Source organism: Puma concolor, chromosome B4, assembly GCF_028749965.1.
Source record: "Puma concolor isolate L17-30 chromosome B4, mPumCon1.1.hap2, whole genome shotgun sequence".
Taxonomy (NCBI): Eukaryota; Metazoa; Chordata; class Mammalia; order Carnivora; family Felidae; genus Puma; species Puma concolor.
Genome location: NC_141673.1, coordinates 54,473,843 through 54,499,666, shown reverse-complemented (window position 1 = coordinate 54,499,666; position 25,824 = coordinate 54,473,843). Strand labels below are relative to the sequence as shown.

The following is a 25,824-nucleotide window of genomic DNA, read 5'->3' as shown; positions in this document are numbered from 1 at the left end:
AAGGGGAGAGATGGGCAGAAAAAGGAAAAAAATATATGTGCCTCAGCCACTTTATTGGATACAGTAATGAATCTTTATTTTCAAAAATTTTATTGCAAGTAAAATTTAAGAGAACATTTCAGTTTATTTCTGTGTTTCTGAAAAATTGAAGTGAATTAAAATAAAATGCAGTAAATGGATCACATTTTGAAAAATTAACTTCCTTTAATTCATTATAACTCAATCTCTAATAAACTCGGGGGTTTTTTTACTTCGCTAATTTACCATTCTTAACACGAAAGCAAAAATGCCAGGATACTTCTATATTTCTATTAATATTTAAAAACTAGTACCTTAAAATATTAAATAACATTTTAGATGTGTTCTCTCTTTTATGTTAAAACTTGGCTGATTGTCTTTTATGTTTTTAACTTAAGCACGGTAAAATAGTATCTTGTAAGATCTTCTGTCAGAAAGGCTTCTAAATAGAAGTCTCACTTAATGTAATCTACCTATATACAACCTGTATCAACAAAAAGAAGCACCTTTAAAATAAGAAAAAAATCTTTACCAAGATTTCATAATATACAAAACCTCAAAAGATAAATAAAATTTTTGTGTGTAAGACATTTTTTTGCCCAAAATTTATTCTCCAAAATATGTTGCAAGTATATAGATTAGGTGAAATCCAAATCACCTAAAATTTATAGACTTCAAACAGATTCTGTAGATATACTTTCCTGCCCATTGACCATTTCATTGTTCATTAGCACCTAAGTAAAGGAAATAAAATAATTTTTTAAAACTACTCACTTTGGACCTCACTAATTTAGAATTTATGATGACTGAGATGCTGAACTGAAAGTTAGCTTTTTACAGCTCATAGACTAGATGTTACCTCATAAAATAAAATTATTAACAAAATTACAAGGGAAATTAAATCTTTAAGAAAGTAATCATTCCTATGTAATGGATTTGTGATTATAAGTTATGCCTTTAAAGCATATTGGTTGATTAAAAGCCATTAGTAATTGAGATTTCTCCAAAAAGATTCTGAATTAATGAGGTGTGTAATATATAGTCAGATGTATGTCCTTTCAGTTTTTGCAGAGATAACTTTGGCCAAAAATTACTTCTTGGGATTTAGTTTTGAATTATTTTATGCTATTCTGTCCCTATTGCCTTAGATGTTAAAGAATTGTTAAATTCTCAGATATCTGTATCATTGTTGTGTATAATTAGAATGCCATGGTACCCACTGGGACCCAAATTGGATTGCTTTTATGTGCTTCCTTTAAAAAACTGATATTTTAGTTCTGCTCATTTAATGAAATTATTGATTGTAAAATATTAAAAATGGTTACTTGAACTCAGAAATGGGTGTACTGAGTCAATAGATATATAGGAATAATAAATATCAAGTTGTATATTTAATTTGGTAAATTTCTTTTGAAAATAGTTCCCTTTTGTACCATTATTTTTTATATGAAAGAGTACGTAGGAAATAGAAAAACAAAGGATATACAGTGATTTTGCTCATGAATCTGTTTTCCAGCATTCATTTACTACATACATTGTCATCTGTCTTTTCTTTATTTCATAATTAATTTCAAAATTCAGCATTTTTTATCTAATTTAACATTTTCATATTTTTAAAGGTCCCCAGGTGCATCCAATTTTTCAGCTTTACCAAAGATCTCTCCTTCATCTCTGTCAAATAATTATAACAACATCAACAACAGAAAGTAAGCACTGAATCTTAAAAACTCTTTGTTTAATCGATCGCCCTATTGTGGTTGCAAAAAATCTCTTGTATCTAAAATTTAGGATAAAGTCTTAATGCATTAAAATTGATTTTTTTTAAAATTACAGATCACTTCTTCTAGGAGTAACTTTACAAGAAAGAAAGCAGTTATAAACTTCTTTAATACATACACTATAGTAATTCACAAAAAGAGAAATAAAGTACTTTCAGAATTTTACATTTTAAACGCTAATTATTGAAATTTATATAGAAGTCTGTTAGAACTCGATTTTTTAGGAAGAGTGTAAATTTCAGATGTCACTGACCTACAATATGTAGTATTTTTTAAAAGCGTGTATCAGTGATTCTCACCTGGAAAGCATACACAGATTTTCACGTTCATCAACAGGCAATCACTTTTTCTTTAAAAAGTTTAGAGAAACAATTCCTTTGCCCCATCATGAATAATATTCACAATCTTGGAATTTGTAAGAGTTGCGTGAAAGTGTGTGTTGTATGGCCATAAGAAAAAAGGTTAAAAATCACTTGGACTGCACTATAACATCTGACATGAGTGTATTACCTTGAAAACTGGCTTGGTTTCTGTTTTCTAGAAAAGGATAAAAAGAAACCTTTTATTGTTTGTGACTCAGTCAAATTAGGGGAAAACCTTTAATCTAGACAATTTTATCCTTGTTTTATTTTTTGAATATATACATTACATTGTCGTTTATTTTTTAGGTTGACTGTATTTATGTAGTTAAATATTTGCATTGTTTGGCCAGTTCATAAAGGGCATGTGGTTTCCCAAAGAATTAATTTGAAAAGAATAAGGCTATTTGTGAAATAATATTTAAAATAACATCATTAAATGAATTTATAGGTTAAATTCATTTGACCTTAAAATTCATATTTAAGGTGGGGAGAGGGCTTGACAAAAAGATTTTAATGTACATCTAGATTATAAATGTGTAAAGAATACCCAAAGTAATTTTGGAAAGGAAAATGAGAAAGGATTAACCCTACTGAATAATGACAACCTGTTATAAAGATATAAGGTTTCAAGCAGCATAGTAGTGACCCAAGAATAACATCTACAAATCAATGAAATAGAAAAGACAGTCCAGAAACAGCCCTTTATACATAAAAGAATTTAATGTGATCAGAAAACATTGTAGACTAATGGGGAATGGGCAGATTATCCAGGAAATGTTGTTTGGAAAATTGGATCACGATTGAGAATTTCTTTGTAAAACTTTATATTAAATTGACTTAAATTGTTAGGCATATAAAAAATGAAAGGCAAATAAATGGCAAAAATACTTGCTACAAATAGCAGAGGATAAATATTCTTAATATATCAAAGCTGTAAAGATCAGTGAGAAATTTTCTAAGATAAGTAGAAAACTGGGCAATGATGCAGCTGGCAATAAAAGGAAAATAATTAAAATATATAAACATTTAGAGGTGCCTGGGTGGCTCAGTTGGTTGAGCGTCCGATTTGAGCTCAGTTCGTCTCACTGCTGGTGAGTTCGAGCCCCACATCCGGCTCTGTGCTGACAGCTCAGAAGAGCCTAGAGCCTGCTTCAGATTCTGTGTCTCCCTCTCTCTCTGCCCATCCCCTGCTCATTCTCATTCATTCTCTCCCTCTCTCTCTCTGTCTCAAAAATCAATAGACATTAAATAAGATAAAGTAAAATGTATAAACATTTAAATATTCAAATTCACAACTGACTAGAAATGTGCAAATTAAAACCATAAAAAACTCCATCCACTTCTTTCCATCTCAGTCTCACTGGGAAACATTAAGTAATTATACTTATTCTTGCAAGGAGTGGTTGGAGTATCAAGATTTAAAACATTCATCCCCTTTAGTAGTTTATAAAAAGACACGTACCATAGTGTAATAATATTACATTGTATTGTAATAGTGAAATATCAAAGACTCTATGAATATCCAGTATTGCAGTTTAGTATGCTCTTTTCTGTTTAAAAATGTATGTCCACAGGCAAAAAAGTGAAAGGGAATACCCTTATAATCTGGTTTGTATTATTTTATATGGTATATTTTAATTAAATTCATCAAAGTAATTTTTTCATAGGAGATAAAGTACTTCTTGTATTTCTACAAATTGGAGATGCTCACACATTTACTGTAAAAGAAGCAGTTCCAGGTATAATGTGTTTATAGTTATTCTTTGGAGAGACTTTTAACATTGTATGTAGACTGTATTGAGCATAGACTGTATTTTGACCTTTTGACTGGAGTCGTCTTATTAGTATATGTGGTCTGGTGAGTCTCTGTTTTTGTCTTATCTCCCTCCTGTAGTAAAAATATGATGTTACAATCAGATCTTAAAACCTCTAACTGCAGAAGATACTGAGAGGAATTGGAGGATTTTCTTAAGTTTAAAATATGATTAATGATTCTCCTCCCATGGATAGATTATATTTTTAGGTATTTATAGTTGTTTAATTTAGACACTAAAATAGTCCTTCATATTAGGAAATTTTTATAGCAAATAGCTAATGAGTTACCACCACGCTTAAAAGTCAAGTTTACTTTTCTTAGGTGGAACAAAATTTATAAAATGGAAAAAAATGTTTTACATTAATTTGACTTAGTATTTTGATTATTTTAAATTAATATTTGAATTTAAATTAATATCGTCCTAATTATCTAAATTATTTCACATAAGATTTCTTTCCATTCAGCTTGTAGAAATAAGTAGTGGCTTAAGGCTTCATATGGAAATAGCATGCTTCATTTAATTAAAAGTATGTAAAAAGGCTAATGACATTTTTTAGATAAATTGCATTTTTGAAACTTCAGGTATGTGGAGATATTCTACAAGAACAAAAAGTATGTATGAAAATCAGTAGTTATGACTTACAAGTTTATATGAAGCTATCTACAGTTTCAAGATTTGAATTAAATGGATACATTACTAAGATAAAATTTTAACTACCAGAAATAAGGATACTGGTCATAAAGATAGTAACAAAGTATACTTGGAACTATTTCATATAAATTTAATAAAGCTTTTACTAAAGACTAGTATTATGAAGAATCAGTTCACCCTGATGTAGTAATTTTGCCTGATCGTACATACAGTATTTGGTTGTGCCTCGATTATAATTTAAGTACATTTTTAATATGCACCAGTTTCTTGCTGTTCACTGCATTTTTCTGTCTTGCTGCATTTGCCTTGATAGAATACTGCCTTTAAAAAAATCTTTTTAATGTGTGTGTTGTCCCAACTCGTGGCATTCCACATCAGAACACATTTCTATTTTTATGTTAATTCATTTAAAGCTCTTTTATTTGAAATGGAAATGACTCCCTGTAAGAGATTAAACTGTGAAAAAGAACTTGATTTTGGAGACTGCCAGAGCTAGCCAGCCATATGGCTCTATACAAGTTACTTCTGGAAAACATCATTCATTAACTGCAAAATAGGTATCATTGTACTTATGAGGATTAAATTATAGATTTTTAATGCTCATAATGTCAAGTGTAAATGCTAATTGAAAAGTCAGTCTTAAATTTGTATAGATCTCACTTTTACCAAAAAACAACTTACTTTTTTCAGTGTCTTCATTTAGGGTGATAAATTTATAATACAGAATTTATATAGTATAGTAAGTACTAAAATTCCCATTAAGATTACAGGCATATTTATTTTTGCAAAATAGCATAGCCTTAGAGGATAAGGATTAGTTTACAATCTCTAGGAAAAAAAATAGTCATGAAAGATAACAGAGGCTATCTTTAGGCCTAGGTTTCCAGGACTTTGTTGAAGTGTTTAAGAACTGCTAGTTTTGGTAGTTTCCATGACTTTAATATTTGATTCACAAAGCACATAACATGTGGATTATAACTGGCCACTCTATATAATATTAACATATTTTAAATTTATCACTTTTCATTACTATCATTGAGCATCTAGACTGTTTCAGTTTTTGAGCAAGAATTATACTTATCCTGTCACTTAGTCTAAAATGTAGATATCCTTTAAGGATTCAAATTTTAAATGACAAGACAAAAGGGGTGCCTGGGTGGCTCAGTGGTTAAGCATCCGACTTCAGCTCAGGTCATGATCCCCTGGTTTGTGGGTTCAAGCCTGGCATCGGGCTCTGTGCTGACAGCTCAGAGCCTGGAGCCTGCTTTGGATTCTGTGTCTCCCTCTCTCTCTCTCTCTCTGCCCCTCTCCTTCTCACACTCTGTCTCTCTCTCGCTCTCTCAGAAGTAAACGTTAAAAAAAATTTTTTTTAAGACAAAACCAAAAAATTGTTCTGCAAGTAAGTTTTTTGTTCATTTCTCAGTAAATAAAAATCCCTATCCTAGCAAATTCCATCCTGTTGCCACTACGAAGAGAAGAGCTTCCAGCATCCATTCAGGTTACTTGTGGGCAGAGATAGATATCTGAATATATACTTAAGGAAGATGTATGTAAATGTGTTTTTAGTCTTTTCGTGTGTGTGTGTGTGTGTGTGTGTGTGTGTGTGTGTGTGTGTGTGTGTGTGTGTGTGTGTGTATGCGCGCACGCACGCCTAAGCATGAGCATGCATTTGAGCATACTTTCCCTATATACTCTGCTCAAATTCTATTATAGTTTTATATCTGGAACATGTAGAATGTATAGAAAATATAGGCCTTTCATTTTTGTATGTAGAGACCTTGATTTTTAGCACTACTTATAGGACTAACAGAAAAACAGAATTTAGCTTTTTGTTACATGTCCTTGAAGAAGTTAGATTTGATAATCCAATCACCAGTTACTGACTGAAGAATTGCTAATAGGTGTCTTGTACTTTATTAGTTATTGGGCATATAAAATATGAATCATAAGGCTAGTGATCTGACAAAACCAAAAGATGCTTGTTTTTTGTTTTATACTTTTTTTTAGTTTAAAACAAGTAAATATAGTTATAAGTCTAGAAATTCTGAATTTGAATTAATCAAGTTTTCATTTCTTTGGGCCCTCTTTTTTTTTTTTTTTTTTTAATCTTAGGATATATTGCTTTTTTGAGTCTTGGAGTTGGTCTTTTTATTTGGTGGGGGGGGGGATATGCTCTTAAAAATGCAAAAGTATTTGTTGGTTAGCATCGTATGTCTAGTTTTTGGTTGAGGTACTTTTGTTTAAACTGTTTAGCTTGTTGGGGTGTGTGTGTGTGTGTGTGTGTGTGTGTGTGTGTGTGTGTGTGTGTGTGTGTGTGTGTGTCTTTACTAAAGGGTTTGTTAAAACAGGTAGTAGTATAGTTCACTTAAAGTGTTATAATAGAAAAGTGAGAATATAGAAGCTACAATAGAAAGTATTTGAAATCTTAAGTAAAAATTATTTTTAAAAAAGAATACCAGGAATAAAGTGTAGCCAATTGGGATTGTCAGGTTTACTGATTCATCATGTTTGTTTGTAACACTGTATTCTTTTATTTGAATCATCATTTGCTTTTAGCAATGACCTTGATTGATTCTCATTCAGGTTTGTTCTAATGAATAAAAAAAATTATGGTTGAAAGTATGCTTTTGAATAATCTAAAGTGTCCATTGTAAATATTTTATAAAATAACCTATTAAAAATTAAGGAAGAATCCATCCTTTTCCACAGAATTATTTTTTATTACATGTAAAAAGAAAGAGGACAATTTAACTTATCGATTGACTTTCCTTAGTTCTTTCTAAAATTACCCTGGTTCCCTAACGTTGAAGATGACTTTGGCTCTTTGTTTTTAAGATTAATATTTATTCTACTGATAGTCCAAATTATCCTAAGGTTATATTCATCTAGTTGAATAAACTACATTATTCTAACAAGCCAGAAGAAAGAAAAGGCAAATAATACTGGAATGTTCTTGCGTAGAATCATTTCATTTTGCAGCCTTGATCAGCCCAGGCTTTTTTCTGCATTTGAATACTAGATTTTGCTGGTCTAGCATAGAAACTATAAATAGAATCTTCAGTGCATCAGACCAGTGATGTCACAGAGGCCTTGGAAATCTCTTCTCTCACCTGTAACTAAAGCACAACTCCTGTTTCTACTGTTCTCATTCAATTACAGTAACAGGATGTAAAAGGGACATAAATGAGATGATTTATTGCTGTGGGTGGTGTTTAAAATCTGAATGTTTTAAATTTGATGGAGCAATGAAGAATGGAGCAAGCTGTGGAGCTGCTCCGGCTAATCAAGGGTAGAAAGATATAACAGTGGTTTGTATTGGTTGGTGTGGCATAGTGTGCAGTGATTTTGTTGATGGGATGTATCTTGATTAGAGGGGTTCTTTTGATTTAGATTCATATCTTTAAAAGTACCTGAGTTAATTTTTTTTATAAAGAATTTAATGACTGACCACCTATCTCAAGTTTAAAGTACTGTGTTCATATAACTATATTATAATCAGCTGCATTATGAAAAATATTCTTTGTTTTCTTCCAGTGTGAAAAATTCAAATTATTGTCTCCCATCATATACTGCTTATAAGAACTATGATTATTCAGAACCTGGCAGAAACAATGAACAGCCAGGCCTCTGCGGCCTAAGTAACTTGGGAAATACGTGTTTCATGAACTCAGCTATTCAGGTAGGTCCTTTCCAAAGTGAAACTCATGTGTTTCATGGAAATCAGCAATAAAAGAAGAGTAGACTTTTACATATCAAAACATAAGTATTATATATGTTTTGAAAGTTTCTGTTTTCATGGAAGATTTAAGCATGTATATTTGATTCACTCATTCTAGTACTAGTATCATTATCATGTTCCTCAATTAGGTGGCATATGACTGATTACCACATGGTGGAAGATTAACTATCACTTCATGCAAAAATATAATTTCAAACAGAAAACCTAGACTCCTAAAATAAAAGAAAGAAAGAAAAACACCACATGAGATCTCTCCTTTACATATTCAGTAGAAATTTCATGCGTTTTTTGGACATCTGTGGGAATGTTAGAGAATGAATCTTTTATGGTCACCAGTCCTCTAACTCTAAATAAATTTATTTTTAAATCTTTTTTTTAAACTTAATATGAAATTAAGATTTTTTTTAATGAGAAAATTCTATGAACCTCCTTTTGCGTACATATTTTAACAAATCACTTTCCCTTAAAGATCTTTTAATTTGGGGATATAATTGATCACTGCCCCTTTTTTCCCTTTGTCTCTCCATGGAACTCCCCTTTTCTTCCTGCTCTGTCTATATCCTCTTCCAACTTGTTAAATATTTATGTCTTTGATCGACTTTGAAGTAATGACAATAATCTATATATTTTTTAATATCTCACTGTTTATAAAATTAGAGCTGGTTGTTTCATTCCCCTTTGATAGAATTCTGTATTTCAAAAAGCCCAAAATAATGGTATACTATCTTTGATATTTCAATTTTAACCTTTTTTTTTTCTTTTGGTCCTTTGTTTTGGGGTGTTTTTTGTTTTTGTTTTGCAAATTCTGAAATTTTATTTTTAAATATGAATTTTTTGTTCTCTATTCATATTTTAGTAGTAAATCTCCTATGCCCACGTGTCATCCTACAAAGATATAGATTACATATAGAGTATGAATTAATTAAGAACATTATTAAATTCTTTTTCACTAAGAATAGTATACGACTCTTAACCACCCAAATTTCTAAATAAATCCTTTTGTACTTTGGCATTAATCAATTTGTCTCCTAAATTAACCATTGCCTTTGCAGCATTCTTGGAAAATTAGAACTTAATTGTCATAATTCTCTAGATCAGGAATTGGAAATCTTTTAGAAATGCATAGGGGACATAAATATGCTAAATTTCTGATTTCTTGGTTTAGAGTTGAGCCACTCAGGAAATAGCCTTTCTGTTCAAGCATATACTGTGTAAGGTTAATAAACTCTTCCTAAACCCTCTTTGATGAGTAATATTACTTATACTTTAATGTGAATTTTTTTATTCAAAATTATTTTTCTGGGATCCTAGCAATTTTTTAAAACATTTACCTTTATTTTTCTGGGAGAGAAGAATGGGAACATCATCTGAGAACAAGTCAAAACATATTATTATCCTGACAGCTATTTAGATAAAGTGTGTGGGTGCTGAGCTTGCAGAGACAGGAACAGGCCAGACAGGTTCTCATTTTATTTGGGTATCTGTTGGACTACTCTACCTGACCTCTGAACATCATCTTTAATACCATCTCTGGAAAATGTTTTATATAAATGGTGGTTTCATCAGTACCAGAAAACCCTGTTCTTGTGTCACCGGGTCATAATTTTTGTATAACTCCTATCCTTGCACTGCCAAAATTATTTTGGTTCTAGGCACTTGATGAAAACTTGAAAATTTTTTTTGTTTTCTTTTTAATCTAGTGTAGAAAACCAATCCTGATGCTTTCTCATAAGGATTAAGAAAATAATTTTAACACTATAGGCACTAAAAAATTTGAGTCTCTCAGAAGAGAACGAGTTCATGTTCATGCTAATCATTCAGAGAAAGCTCTGGCTTTCATTCAAACTGAGTTCCTTTGAAGGGATTATTACATTCTAATTACCTCTGCCTTTGATATAGTCTTTAGTGTTTTGTTTCCAGATGGTTATAATTTCTCAAAAATGAGTATTAAAATTAAATCTTCTAATCACTTATGTTGAACTAGATTTGGCATTTGTTGAACTTTCTTGTATATGTTTAAGGTATCAGAAACTTCTATTAGTTTTTGCCTCACTTTAAAGCAGTGTTATTACAATAAGTTGGTAGGTCTATTGCTGACTGTCTCTTAATGTTATATCGCCTTCACATGTTTCGTTTCAGTTGAAATTAGATTCATGAGGGTGAGGTTTGTTAGGGTGATAGTTACTTTCTTGTACTAGTCATAAAATAAGAAAACTTTTGATGAAAACTTAAGGGATTTAAAATCTTTAAGCAGTGGATATTATTTCATGTCTGTGTCTTGGCTGGAAATTGTATTTTCTCTAAAATAAAAATCTCTACATCAGTTTGGGTAAGAGAAAAAGATGAGTTTTTATTTTTGCTACTTTTGACTTTTAATCTAAATCCACAGTTAGAAAAGCTAGTACTAGTTTCATTTTCTTAAAGCTTTTGTGATTTTTGATGGGTTAGCTGTCCACTCTCAACCTGAAAACTCACCATTAAAGGGAATACAAAATGTTGGTAGCCTTTATCCCTGTTTCATGAACACATATGTAAGTTGTTAGGTCTACAGATGAAAGGGGTAAAAGATAACTAATAGAGTAGATTTTTTTAAATATTTTTTTTAGATACTATTTCCTCAATTATCCTTTTTTTCCAGTTTTCTTGTAATACCTGTGAAGTTGAAGACAATTCATGAGCTTCAGAAATACTCCAATATTTCTCCTGATAATTTGAATTTCAGTGTAACTTCTTATATTTACCAATCCTAAAAAATGCATAGACATTTTAGTATCTCAGGCAGTATAATTACTGATATATTTTAAAAAATGTGAGTGGAAAGCGTACCTTTTTTTTTTTCTATGTGAGAATGGATTATGCTTATTAAGCTATCAGTAGCCTTGAGGTAATGGTTTCTTATTAAAAACTAAGTGGCACCAATCTTATTATGAATTTAGTATTATTAGTGTTATTTAATTATATTGGTATTCAAGATTTTGTCTGATGTAATGGTATGAATGAATATTAAATTTTTTTGATGAGAGTAGTACTGCCATATAGTTCTAATTTCTTAAGTTAATATTTATTGAATATCAAACATGTGAGATACTTTTGGACATAAATCCTGACCTCATGAAGATTATAGTCTAGATAATTTGATTTTCACACTTTCTGTATTTCATTATGAAAATCTTTTTTTTTTTAATTATTACTATGAAAAGTTTAATTCTATCCTCTTTTTAAACAGATGCAGTGAAGTTGTTTTGGGTAAAGGATGTGGAGTCCCATCTGCTTTCTCTTACTTTCTTTTCTTAATGGCCCCAGAAGCATTTTCATGGGATTCTAAGACTCTAAGGAACAGTCTAAAAACTATATTATAGCAAGAAAAAAAGAAAGGAACACATTAAAAACTAATAATATAGATTAGGAGCACAGACTATAGAGTTACACTGTCTGGATTGAAAATATGTCTCTCCTATTTATTAGCTGTGTTGCCCTGTTTACATTATTTCCACAACTCATTTTTCTCATGAGGAAAATAATAGTACCTGTATCTTAGGAATTTCATGAGGATTAAATGAGTTGAATATAAAGCTCTTAGAATAGTGACTGGCACATCATAAATGAGTAGGCATTATGTTAATATTTTATCTTCTTTTTTCTTTCTTTCTTTCAATAAGCAGAGTGACTCTGGAAAAAAGTCTACCTTCAATAACCCCTGTATTTATTCCCCTTTCCTACAAGTCTTATTCCACTTGGGTTGAACCTAGTGAATGAAGAAAGAATTAATTATATTTTTAAATTATTTTTCACTCAGTATTATTGTAATAATGGTATTTATCATCTGCTCCATTTCTGAACTGTGTTTAACTCTCCCTACACAAACTGATAGGCAAGGAATATAATAATGAAGAACTCTTTGTGCATATTTAGTCTTCAGAGAGCTCAAAATTCTTGAGATCAGGTTATCCCTGGCCTCAGCCTCCTCAGTAGTTATGATTGTAGGCATATACCACCATGTCCCAGTGGTACAAATAAGTTAGCAAAATAGTTTTCTAATGTCCTAAATCTTTGAGAGAATGTTTAGTTATAAAAGCTTGCATTATTGGAGGTAATTTTAATTAGCATCAGTTGAGTAGATTCAGGAGCACTCCAACCCTTGTCTTTTTCATTGTCAAGGCCTAGGAAGCTCATGATTGGCTTCCTGGAAGAAGCAACTCTTCAGATGGATTTGAAGCAGGGAAGTGATATGGTCTTTTCCACTGGAAGGCAGCATGGCATAAGATGATTGTTTTCAAACTCTTTACTTGGAAGTAATAGGGCTCCTTACTGTAGGAAGTCATTGAAAAAAAAATAATCGAGGGTCTGTTCTGTCATATAGTGTAAAATCAGTTGTGATTCCAAGCATTTTCAACGTTTATTTATTTTTGGGACAGAGAGAGACATAGCATGAACGGGGGAGGGGCAGAGAGAGAGGGAGACACAGAATCGGAAACAGGCTCCAGGCTCCGAGCTATCAGCCCAGAGCCCGACGCGGGGCTCGAACTCACGGACCGCGAGATCGTGACCCGGCTGAAGTCGGACGCTTAACCGACTGCGCCACCCAGGCACCCCGTGATTCCAAGCATTTTTAAAGTCAACTTTTTTATTATTATTATTATCTGTTGGATTAGGAAAAAATCTATTCAATAAATTCAGAAGAATGTTAAATAGAAAGCTTAAAGTTTATTTTTCAAATAAACAGAATGAGTAATACACAGAAATAACTTTTTTTTAAGAAACTAAAATCCTATAATACCGTGAAACAGTGGAAAAGATATTACTGAAGGTATTATTTTTGTGTTGTAGTACTTTATAGCTTTGCATATGATGAAGTATAATGCTGTTCTTCTCTCACCCTGAGACCTTCTTTTTGCATTAATTGGAACACCAATTCTTAGAAGCCCGGTTTAACATGAAGCTAATTTTGTTTAGCCAAATTTATAGTTAAATAAATGAAATGGTTTTCATCAAAAAAAGAATCATTTAACCCCTGAGACATAAGAATTTAAAAAAAACAGTTGAGGATCTTGAGGAAATGGCTTCTTCTAATAAACAGAGAATATAGCTAAAAATTCAAACATTTCTTCATAGGGAAGATTTTTAAAAAATGATAAATGGCATACAATATTATGTTAGTTTCATGTGTACTACATAATGATTTGATATTTTTATATGTTACAAAATAATCGTCTGTCACCATGCAAAGTTATTACAAAATTATTAACTGTATGCTGTACTTGACGTATCTAATCCAGGAAATTAAAATCAGTTATTTGAGTTCCTCCCATATTATGTGCCAAAAATTACATGGCACTATCATCAAAAATATGTTGAATCATCTATCAAATGGCAGCTCACTTGGGTCTTCTTTCCATTTTGATGTAAAATGGAAATGACCTTACTTATATTAGAACCATTCACTTTCTCAACACAGATACCAATGTTTTTACTTTTCTCTTTGTTTGAGCTAGGGTAAGAGAGAAGTCACCCCTTCTTTCAGAAAGAGAAAGGGGGATGCACCCGGGTGGCTCAGTCAGTTAAGTGTCTGACTCTTGATTACAGTTCAGGTCATGATGTCACGGTTCGTGAGTTTGAGTTCCCGCTGTTAGCACAGAGCCTGCTTGGAATTCTCTCGCTCAGCTCCTCCCCTGTTTGCACGTTCTCTCTCTCTCTCAAAATAAATAAACTTGGAAAAAAAAAAGAGAAGGGGGTGGAAAAGGAAAACCTGATTTGTCAGGCATTTTATTTGGGGGAAGAATATATATAGCATAGTTCTGTAAGAATATAGTTTTCATGACTGGGGGAGAAATGGTATCTTTAAAAGAATGACTTGAGCCTGTGTAACTTGGCTCATGGTGATTTTTTTGTCATGAAAACAAGCCTTCTTAAAATTAAAAAAAATTTTTTTTTTAGTTTTTAATTTACATCCGAGTTAGCTAGCAACAATGATTTCAGGAGTAGATTCCTTAAGAAAAGATGCCTTTCTTAAAATCAGATACTGAAGCAATCAAACTTATTTGTCTGCTCTTCACATTTTCTGAATGAAAATACAAATTTCTCTAGGATTAATGCTTCAACGTCTGAATTAATACAGACTTAAATGTTTTATCTGCCCCTAATTCTATAATAGGAAATGACATTAAGTATAGATTGTGGAGAAATAGAGGGATGATTTCAAGGAGTTGTAAATAATTACACCTGATTCTAATACAGAATTGTTTCTACATTATTCTGGCTATAAAAAGATCAACACCAATTTACATATACTCACTAGGTAGGATTACTTACAGTGATCACACCTTATAGCAGTGGTTAATACAATCAGACTAAAATATCTTGTATTGATTTTTTTTTTTTTTAATTTTTAAGTAATCTCTATACCCAACATGAGGCTCAAACTCACAATCCCAGTTTCAAGGTCCACATGCTCCATGGAGTGAGCCAGCCAGGTGCCCTTCTTGTAATGATTTTAATAATTGTTGTAAGGGTATTTATTTGTAGGGGCACCTGGGTGGCTCAGTCAATTAAGCATCTGACTCTTGATTTTGGCTCAGGTCATGATCTCAGTTTGTGAAATTGAGCCCCTGTTCCAGGCTATGTCCTGACAGCACAGAGCCTACTTGGGAGTCTCTGTCTCATCTCTCTGATCCTAATCCGCTCGTGCTCTCTTTCTCTCGAAATAAACAAACAACAAAAAAGGTATTTATGGGGTGCCTGGGTGGCTCAGTTGAGCGTCTAACTCTTGATTTTGGCTCAGGTCGTGATCTCTCAGTTCATGAGTTTGAGACCCACGTCAGACTTCATGCTGACAGCACTGAGCCTGCTTGAGATTCTCTCTCTCTCTCTCTGCCCCTCTCCTCGCTCACTCACTCTCTCAAAAATAAACATTTTTTTAAAAAGGATGTTTATTTGTAATCAAAGGAAAATGTAAGAAATGTCAATCTATAATTTATAACAATAACTACAAATTTCCTCCCCTCTAAAAATAAAAACCGAAAAAAAAACAAAGTGGAAGTGGTTCCAGATTTACTTCTATCACCTAAAAATCAAACAGTTGATTTTCTTGATGGCAGAATGTTTTCTAAGATCTATTTCCTCCTTTATTAAATATACACTAATATTCAATACTTTATAGTTGGAAGATTCTAAAATGTGTCAGGCTTATAGTCTAAATTCTAAATTGCTATTATGGAATAGTGTCACTAGAAAATATAGGATATTGGACTGATAGAGCCTTAAGAAAAGGAAAGGCACACTAAATCCCCTCTAAATCCCTCTTAAGGGCTTGTTTTGTTATCTTTTGTCTATTTGTTTTAATGTATACATATAAACTCTAGTCAACTGAAGCTGTGCTATATTTATTACTAAAACCTCCCTAATCTTCTGGACTCTTTTTCTTTTTAATGTCCTTTATCTTAAAATCACCTTTCTATTTTAGTTTTTGCGTAGAAATAGTTTGTGATTATGCTTATTGCTCATGAACCACTTCATTAGTCACTTTACAAATAATTGCTTAGTTACATATTCCTTTAGTAGTGTATACATGTATGGAAACCAGTTGCTAAGTAATATCAATAAATTCTTAACAGTGATTTGTAAACTATGCTATACGGGGCAGGGAGAGGGTCAGTGAGTTGGTTACTGAAAACCATTACTTAATAATAATATTTGAAATAAATTACTCATTTCCCTAAACTCATATTAAAAATTAACAGCCCAGTAAAGAACCTACAGCCTCTGAAAACAGTACCCTTCTTTGCAGAGTGCAGGTTTTTATATCATTGTCACTTTCTTAATTTCCTCTCACAGAGGTCTGTCAGGGCATAAGGTATCCTTATTTCACTGATGAGAAAATTGAGGCAAGGAAAGTTTAAGTGATTTGTCTAGAACAAGTTAATAAGTGAGTTAAAACTCAGTTGTTATTCCAAACATTCTGAGATAATGTTATCTGTCAAAATTATACTAATCAACTTGTAAGAAATGCATAAAAATACTTAATTGTGGTCAGATATACATAACATAAAATTTACTATTTTAATCATTTTTAATGTCCAGTTCAGTGGCCTTAAGTATACATATTGTACAGCCATTAAAAATGTTTTTTATCTAGGCCAAGTATATGGTGCCCTTAATACAAGATGGTCCCCCAAAAGTAATATTACTTTTGTACAGATCAAAATAGTTTTGTAGGAGATTATATACACATTTACTCATTTGATAGAGTGTTCAAAACATTTTAAAAACTCCTTTTGGAATTGCTTTCCTTTTTCTTAATATCATTGATATTTCTCTTCTTTGATGATGAAGTTGATTTTCAAAAACCTGAAGTTTTTCAGAACATTATCCACAGAATATTGTAGGTGATCAAGCTGGGTAATTCTTTTTAATCAAATATACTTATGAATTCATCCATTCATTTACTCAGCACATATTTATTGAGGGCCTACTAAGTTCCTTTCGTAGGCACTAATTATAACATTGTGAACAAAACTGTATTTGTTTCCATGGAGCATAGTCTAGTAGAGAAGATAAATGTTAAATAAATCATGAATTCTGATAAGCAGCATGAAGAAGAAAAATGGGGTGCTCTGAGAAAATAACAAGAACTTGGAGAATACCTGCTTGATCTTGGGTGTCATACTGTCCATAAGTAACATTTGAGTTATGACCAAAGAACTCATGAATTAGGTGTGAATTAGGTGAGAGTTGAAGTTAGATGGAGAGCAATAACGTGTGCAAAGCCTCTAGGACAGGCAAGTTTGAGGAGCCAAAAGATGAGTAGTAACCTGTGGAATAATATTTGAATGGGAGTGGTATAAAATGAGTCTGAAGAAGTGGGCAAAGCCAGATCATGTAGGGGGAATTTGGATTTTAATGTATTATGAAAGCATTAAAGATTCTTAGGCTACCGTAATTTCATCTGATTTATTGCAGTTATCTCCTAGCTGATTTATCTGCTTACATTCTTCATCCTCATGACCTTTCCTCAAAAGAGCAGCCAAAGCTATCCTGTTCAAACCTAAGGCATTTCCATTACTCCTTGTCTGTAATACTAAATGCTTTCGTATTTCACTCAACCAAGGTGAAGTTCTTAAAACAGATACAAGGCACTGTATGATATGGCTGCATGCTATCTTATTTCCTTCCACTTTCTTCCATGTTCCCTTTTCTCCATCCTTATTAGCCCTAGTCTTGTGATGCCAAGAATGTTCATGCCTCAGGATCTCTGAACTTAGAATTTCCTAGCCCTGGAATTTCTTCCTCCAGATAATTATATCCTTGTTCTCTCTCTTCCTTAGGTCTCTTATTATCAGTCAGAACCTTCACACTCACTTTATATGCAGTAGTAACCACCCTCTCCACATTCCATACATCAGCTATGACCACCTCATATGCTCTCTACATATTTGGGTTTGTTGTCTGTCTGCCTTCGCCTACTTCACACACACACACACACACACACACACACACACACACACACACACAGAGTTGCACACACACACACACACAGAGTTGCATGCTCACACACACACTCCATGAGCTCAGGGCCTTTGTTTTAGTCACTGCTATAGCCCCAAATATCTGTCTACCTCCTCCTACCTCTCTCTCACATACATCCTCCATTAACACAGGGGCTTTCAGTCACTGCTGTACTTCTGTTACCTAGAACAATGTTTGATATGTAGAAGGAACTCGAGTTAATGAAAAGTGAAGAAAGTCACGTTTGTCTCTAGGTACTGGCTTGTGCATCATAATTATAGCCATTTAATGAAATTGGAGTGATGGGAGGAGAGGCACAGTAGCAGGAGCAAATTTCAGGTAGGGAGAAGAATATGAGTTAATTTTTTTAGGCATATTCAGTTTGTGACAACCATGAAACATCCCAAGTTAGATACATTATAGGCAGATGGATATTCTAACAAGGAATACAGACCAGAGGCTTAGGTTAGCAATGGAAATATGGCTGCTTATAGATGATATTTAATATCAGGTATAGTTGCATCTAAATGAGGGCATCTATGAAAAAGAGGTCCCAAGACTAAGCTTTAAAATGTAACATTTGAGTGGAGTAAAAACACTGCTGTTGCCAACAGGAGAAAAGAAGATTGTTTACAAGTAGCTTCTAGATGTTGTGTTGACTTTCATTATCCTAAAAATACGAGACCAGGTTATTTGCTAAGAATGAAAGCGTAAGATTGCTTGGCAGTATTGAAATCTCCTTTGAGTCTGGAGATCAATTTAGAACGGTGTGGGTTTATTCACTTGAAATTTTCTCTAGCAGTGTTTAGCTACATGGTGCGTACAGTAGATGACTGGGTTCATATAGTAAGTAACTGGGTTTATCTAGGGTTGGAGAGAGAAAGGGCAAAGGAATTAAGAGCAGATAAACTAGTTGTCTTGTTTTTGTCGGGGTAATTTATTTAGCTAATCCAACAAACATCCGCTGAGTCTCTGGGTACCAAACAGTATTCTAGCCATTAGTAATAGAATTGAAAAAGACTGCCTGTGCTCTTAGAAGTTCTTGGTGTTGTGAATGAAATAGACGTATAAATAAATAAGACACAGTATGTGATATGATAGAAAGCATGATCAGCCAAATGTTACAGAAGCAAAGAAAAATGAGCCCCTGGGAAATAAGTGAGGCTTCACCAAGGAGGTGACTTTTGAGTCAGGCCTTGATTTTATTTGATAAAGTACACTATTCATAATGACTTCTCTTTTATTCATCTGGTCATAAAAATAACACTGAATTACCAAAGGTACAAATACATTACAGCTCATGCTTGTTCCCATAATTTTCTATCACAAAAATCCCTACATTAGAAATCTATTTTACCATACTACGGGGTGCCTGAGTGACTCACTCAGTTAGCGTCTGACTTGAGCTCGGGTTAGGATCTCACAGTTCATGGGTTTGAGCCCCATGTTGGTCTCTGTGCTGACAGCTCAGAGCCTGGGGCCTGCTTCAGATTCTGTATCTCCCCCCCCCCACCCCCCCCGCGCCTCCCCTTCTCGCACTCTATCAAAAATAAACTTTAAAAAAATAAATGAAAACAAATCTATGTTACCATACAAAAAAGCTCATTGAGTATACACACATGAAACACATATTGGCACCCACTGTATGCTAGATATTAATGCTTTTTCATATGTGTGCCGGCTCTATTGAAAAGTACCTAAAATATTTTGAGCAATGACAGTATCAAGAAAACACATACAGCCTTCTAAAGTGATTACATCAAAGATGATGTTCATTTGAACTTGAAGGATTTACCAGAAAATCACTGCTTTATAACCATGTCGTGTATAATTAAAAATTGAAAGTCTGTCTCTGGCTTTCATTTAGAGAGATGTTGCTTTGAAAATAAACTGAATCACTGACACACATGCACTAATCTATATACACACGTATATTCATTATGTATATATGAATATAAATATATATCATATATGTAAATATAAATAGATATATATAGTTGTTACAGATTTGGTATGTAATTGAAGTATTATGAATGATTCTTCGGTAATTGCCCGGGACCTAATTATTATATACTTTGACAAGAAAAAGTTTTCAATAACTTTTGAAAAGAAATTATAAATTTTTAACCAAAATGTTACTAATTGTTTATAAGGAAATTCTTAATAGTAAGCTAGAACATTTTAAGATTCCTCTTATTCTCATTGTACCATACCTGAAGTGTCTGTGTCATCATGATTATACCACCATCTTCCTGGGACCTCTGCTATCTTCCCAAAACTTGTTCCATTAATCATCATATCTTTGTTATGTACCTTTTACCTCACATTTTCACTGTGTTCCTTTCAGCATATATATATATCGTCTTTTTTTTTCCTCTTCTTCTAAGTGAGGAGTGAAGAGGACTCTTAACCTTGAAAACTGAAAATAATGGTTTGTACTTTCTTCCTACTTTCTCATCTTCCATTCAGTAGTCCTCTGCAGCATAGCATAGTAGTTACAAGCATAGGTTTTGGAACCTGACTGCTTGGATTCAAAACCTAGTTCTGCCACTTGGTTGTGTGATCTTGAATAAGAAACTTTTTAGTTTCTTCATCTGTTAAATGAAGATAAATTGTTTAACAAGTGCTTGGTACCTGGTAAACAATATGCAGTTATCAACTATTGTTATGTCATCACTGTGACCATCATACCACCCCCAAAAAATTGCTTTTGATAAAGTCATTCTTGACCTTCTGTTTGCAGGGTTGTTTGTAGCCTCTTTATCTTTGAGATGTCACTCTTTACCTTTGAGATGTTGACATCCACTTTAACTGACAAATCTCAAATCTGTCTCCACTATAATTCTCCCTCCTGAGTTTCCTTCCAGTATATAACAATTAGATGGACATTTCTGCCTAGATAATATTACACTTAAACTAACCTTGGCTACTAAGACCAAACACTCGCCCAAGAAACCTGATCCTTTTATCTCATACTCCCTTAGTTGCAACTGTCCACCCACTAACCCAAGTCAAAAACTTGAGACTCTCCCCAGATCCTGTTCATTTCACTACCTCTTAGTGTCACTTCCATCCATCTTCTCTTTTACTGTCAGTACAATATTTGAGTACTTGAGCATCTTTTATGTGACCTGTTGAAATATATCTCTAACTCCTATCTTTATTCCTTCATTTATCCTCTTCCTCTCCATTTAGTGCATTGCTTTCAGAGTCGTCGTTTTAAAATGCAAATATAATTATTTATCTCTTTGCTTAAAACTTGCTTCTCATCACCTAAAGGATAAAACCCAAATGGGGCTTTTCCTACCTCTTAAGCCAAAACTAAAGATTCTTGGAATTTGTTATGTATCAAACTTGTTTGTGTATACTCCTTCCTTTTCCCTCGTTGCCTTTCCCACATCTCTATCTCTCCCCCCTTTCCTCTCTTTCTTCTGGATAAATACCTATTACACAGTGAGAATCATGAAAGTAGAGACTGTCTTTGGTTTTCTTTTATATCCCCAATGTTTTGCATAATGCCAGATAATGATTAGAACAGTATTTCTCAGAGTCTGTCTATGGATGAGACAGCATGGTTGACAAATAAGCATAGAAATTAAGTATAAGTGGTCTAAAACTTTTCTAGCAACTTGGTCAGGGTATTTTATATCTATTAAATCTCATAATAGAAGATGAGGCTTTGTTTTTTTGTATGTCGTTTTTTATTTCATTTTTCTAGTGGTTCATTTTTACTGTACTTTATAAAAGTCTCAGTCTATGATGATTTGGAAATTGTTAAGAAATTAGTTCTTTCACATAAACAGAGAAATACTGCATTAGAAAATTTACCAGAAATGTTTAGAACTTCACCTGGACCAGGTTAATGATCTTTCTGGAGCTAACTCCAAAAGAGCACATTAATTTTAAAAAGAATAATAGCATATAATATATATATTTACTTCTTGCAACCGAGTAAGTCAGAAACCCAGCTATATATAAAGTTCAAGAAATAATACAGCGTTACGTTCCACCAGTGCAACCAGTCTGATGGCACTTGCGTCGGACTGCTATGTTAACCCCAGCCTGGCAGAGCAACCCCCAGTCCCACGCAGCTAGTTCCATGAATGCACAGTGAATGATAGGAAAAAATCCTTTTGGAACATTATTTTTATATTACTAGAAACTCTTCAAATAATAATCTTCTGTTCCTAATAAATATCTGTTGAGTGATTATTTAGATAAATTTAAAGTTCTTTTGGATTATGAAAATAATCAGAAACCCTTCATAGTTCATGCTATTACATAGTCCTTAAACTTCTTTTTCAACTCAGCTGAAGTATTTATTGTCAGTTTGGGGTCTAGTGTAATGATATAATGAAGAGAAGTACATGACTTGGTGATTTCCCGTAAAGAATGTAAAAATTCAGTTAAACTTCGTGAAAAATTTCTGCTATCCTTTCATGTATGCCTTCACAGGGAAACTAAAAGATCAGTGAATCAGAAATTTGTGATACTTATTTTTTCAAAAATGTTTCTATACTGAATATTATGTGCAAGGCACTGAACCACACACAAAATTATGAAGAACCATTGCTTTTTCTAAAGTCCTTCATCTTGCTTGCCTAAAATAGTGACATTCATTTCATTGTGAGCCAGTTTTGAATTATTAACAGCGTAGAGCAGATAATAATACTAAATATTACAATTGAATTCATATGCTTTAGTTCTTTAAAACAAATGCAATTTATACTAGTTTATTAATATTATTAGAACCATTTGATTTTAGCTTGCTTCCTATAAATAATATTAAACATAAAATCACTCATTAAATAGCCTCTTACCAAAAAAAAATTTTTTTTCTAGACAATTGATGCTATAGCTTGAGTAGTTTGAAAACCTCACTAAAATACATTCTGCCTGAAACTTGCTGTATTGTTGTTGGTATAATCATCTCAGAAGCTTTCAAATTTACTTATATTAAAAATAGATCTTCTGTCTAGTTTCTGCTGATAGCTTTTAGTATGAAAATTAATGGTCTTTACATAATCATGGCTTTTTTAACATTGAAATCTCTAGTTATAAGCTTTACTCACTGCCAGTAACGGGGTAGACCTTTTCACAGACTTAGAATTCTCCTTCCTCAATTTTATAGATTGGAGAAAAAAATAACACTATTTCTTTGTTAGCCCACAAAATGTTCCCCATTAGTTCTCCTATTTCCCAGAGCTTTCATAATAATTCTTTATTGAATTTAAGTATTGTATGAAGAAGAAATTTCATAGAATTTGAAAGAAAGGGTGACAGCAGGAACTTAAATGAAATTTAATTTATGTCTTAAGCATAGTGACCAGGTTAATAACATACATTACATTGTTAGAACATTATCTTTGTCCAATTCAAAAATGCAGCCTTTGAAACTATTTTATGTAAAGTTCCAATATTTTAAGTTGAGTGTATGTCAGTTCTCTCTTCTCTGACTAGTTGGGAGAGGGAAAAACAGAAGTTTTGGTTTTTTGGGGTTTTTTTAAATAAATAAATTTATTCCCACTTATATTTTACTTACCTGAAGTTATTTTTTAAAGAAAGCTTGGAGGGAGATTGGAAATGAAAAGCAAAATAGAATGATTGTATATGCTTTCCCAAAATAGGTGGGGAAGCTTCAGAATTGATCTCTCAAATGTAACGAGATTGGCCTTTCCTAAGGGAAAAAGTTACGAAGAATAAAATATCAGGTGTCTTAAAAATACCTCATTTTTAAAATTTACTTGATGAAGGGGCAGGCTTATATTTATACTTCTTCATTGTAAAAATCTACATCATACTTTCCTTTCTCATCCACTGTTTCATTACAGAACTAGAGCCAATATCCCAGTATTTAGAGAAATGCTTCAGAATTCAGACCTTTTTAGAATGTCTATACTGTTGTCATGACAAAGTGAAAAACGATAGCATGGCAAATCTGAAAATTCTTTATCCATCTAATATTAAAATCCAGGAAAAAAATATTGGATTATTCTAAGGTCACTTCAGGTGTAATTTTTTAAATTATAAGAAAAGAAAATGGTTTCTTCATTTTAGATTGGGTTTTTATTTTTAGTATTGGTTAGTTTGAAGGTATAGCTACTTTTTTTTAAAGGGTGTGAGTGGCATTACATTTTGATCAGTTACAGAATGAGTTACACAACTCAGAGCTTTAGGTAATCAAAAATTAAGTTTGTTTTCTTTCCTGTTCTAGTTACCGGTTTACTAAAATAGTGAGCATACATGATCACTTGAAAATTGGGCTTCTGGAGCACCTGAACAGAAAGGGAGTGGTTCATATTCAGCATTACAAAAGACAACTTTCTCTTTTTGAAGGGGATTACTTTGGCTATTTTCCAGGTACTGGGGAAATTCCAGATTCATTACAAGTTATTGGGATGGCTATTAATTATTCATTTCCTAAAATATGTTGATTACAGACTTGAGATTTGGTTATATAGTAGAACTTTATTTCACTTCATCAATTAAAAAATGATATAGAAATTTATAGTGAAATACAAAATTGAGACTCTTATGAGTCATTAATTTTTTCCAGAGAACTCTAGAAACATCAGTCTTATTGATCAGAACATATTTAACGGAAGAACTTTTTGAAAATAATGTAAGAGCAATAGGATTTGTGCATGTGTGTATAAGGAAAACTTATGTACAGAGCATTGTAGCCTTTCCAGCTAATTAAATAATGAAAGAAAATCATAACCTCACATAATATTCCAATTTTAGATGTATGGAAATTTGTAACCAGAGAGTTTTTCATAGAGAATTATTACTTTATAAAATAGTTGAATGGTATATGCATTCTTTTTAAAAATAGTTCTTCATGGTGGCAGTGGTTAAAGTTCTATATACATTGAACCATATGGCAGAATGTCCACTGATTGAGACATTCGATTATTTAGAAGAACTCTCTTCAGAATTTTTATACCTCATTCTAGGTTGAAGATTTAGTGAGGAGTCTTGATAAAAATATATTTCCAAATACTTTTCCTTCACATGTCTTTGACTTATATGGATTTATCTTGATAGCTTGGGGCATTCACAGTAACTGTTTTTCTTCATTAGAAAAGCCTGCCTAGGCATTACTGGGACTTCTGTTTTTGAACTTACAGAACTTTTAGATAGGTTATAGTTATATCCCAGGGTGTAATTCAGGTCTCTTTAGTCTAGTGTTTTCCCACTGTTCTCAGTTTCTGTAAGGACAGCTTCCAGTCTTTCTGTCATACAAGTTTTCATTCATTCAACACACCTTTATTAAGGTAGGTGTCAGGCATTGTGCTGTAGACCCTGAGGTACAAAGGTGAAATAGACATGGAGGCTGCTTTCAAAATAAGCACAGTGTAAGTGAGTTCAAGGTATAGAGTTTGCTCAGAAGAAGTAATATTAGTTCTTCCTTGAGGTGCTGAGCAAGATAAAATGTTGTAAGAGATACTGACATGAGTGTTAAAGAATAGGAATTTCTTACAGGGGAAGAACATTCTAAGAAAGGGAGGAAGAAGTACATGGCTAAGGTTCAATCTTAATACATTAAACTAAGGACTAATATGTCTTAAGACACAGAGCCACTTTCAGGAACAGATACTTAGTAGTCATGTCTGCTCACAAAATGACTGGCTTGCACATACCCAGGCATTCTCATTCCTCATGGATAAACCAGTTTTTCATACTAGCTTATGTCCTGACCTTCCAGTTAACCAACTGGTTGTTTTATCACAAAGACTAATTTAAATTAATGAATGCCAAAACTCTTTAACATCTACTAAATGTGAAATTTAGTTTTTTAACTAAAGCAGTTTTGCTTGTTCACTACTGTAAGTTTTTACTTACTCCTTTTTACATTAAGAATTGAGACTACTGGTACAGAATCCTCTTCATTCTGTTTATTGCTTTATTTTTAACATAGTATTTGATAAAATTCTACCAATTGTAAGAACCACTCT

General features: G+C 32.7%; 1 protein-coding gene across 4 annotated transcripts in view; it reads left to right on the top strand.

Annotated features, from left to right (window-relative positions):
• USP15 (ubiquitin specific peptidase 15) overlaps nt 1–25,824 on the top strand; it is a 119,369-nt gene that overhangs the window by 67,699 nt on the left and 25,846 nt on the right. The window contains exons 7-8 of one of the 4 annotated variants that reach the window (XM_025926764.2): nt 1,638–1,724; nt 8,161–8,305. In XM_025926764.2, coding sequence (XP_025782549.1) covers nt 1,638–1,724; nt 8,161–8,305 — 232 coding nt within the window. Of the gene's footprint in view, nt 1–1,637; nt 1,725–7,480; nt 7,935–8,160; nt 8,306–24,086; nt 24,227–25,824 lie in introns of those variants that run through there. The other 3 variants (XM_086712928.1, XM_025926765.2, XM_086712929.1) reach the window with 3 other exon arrangements.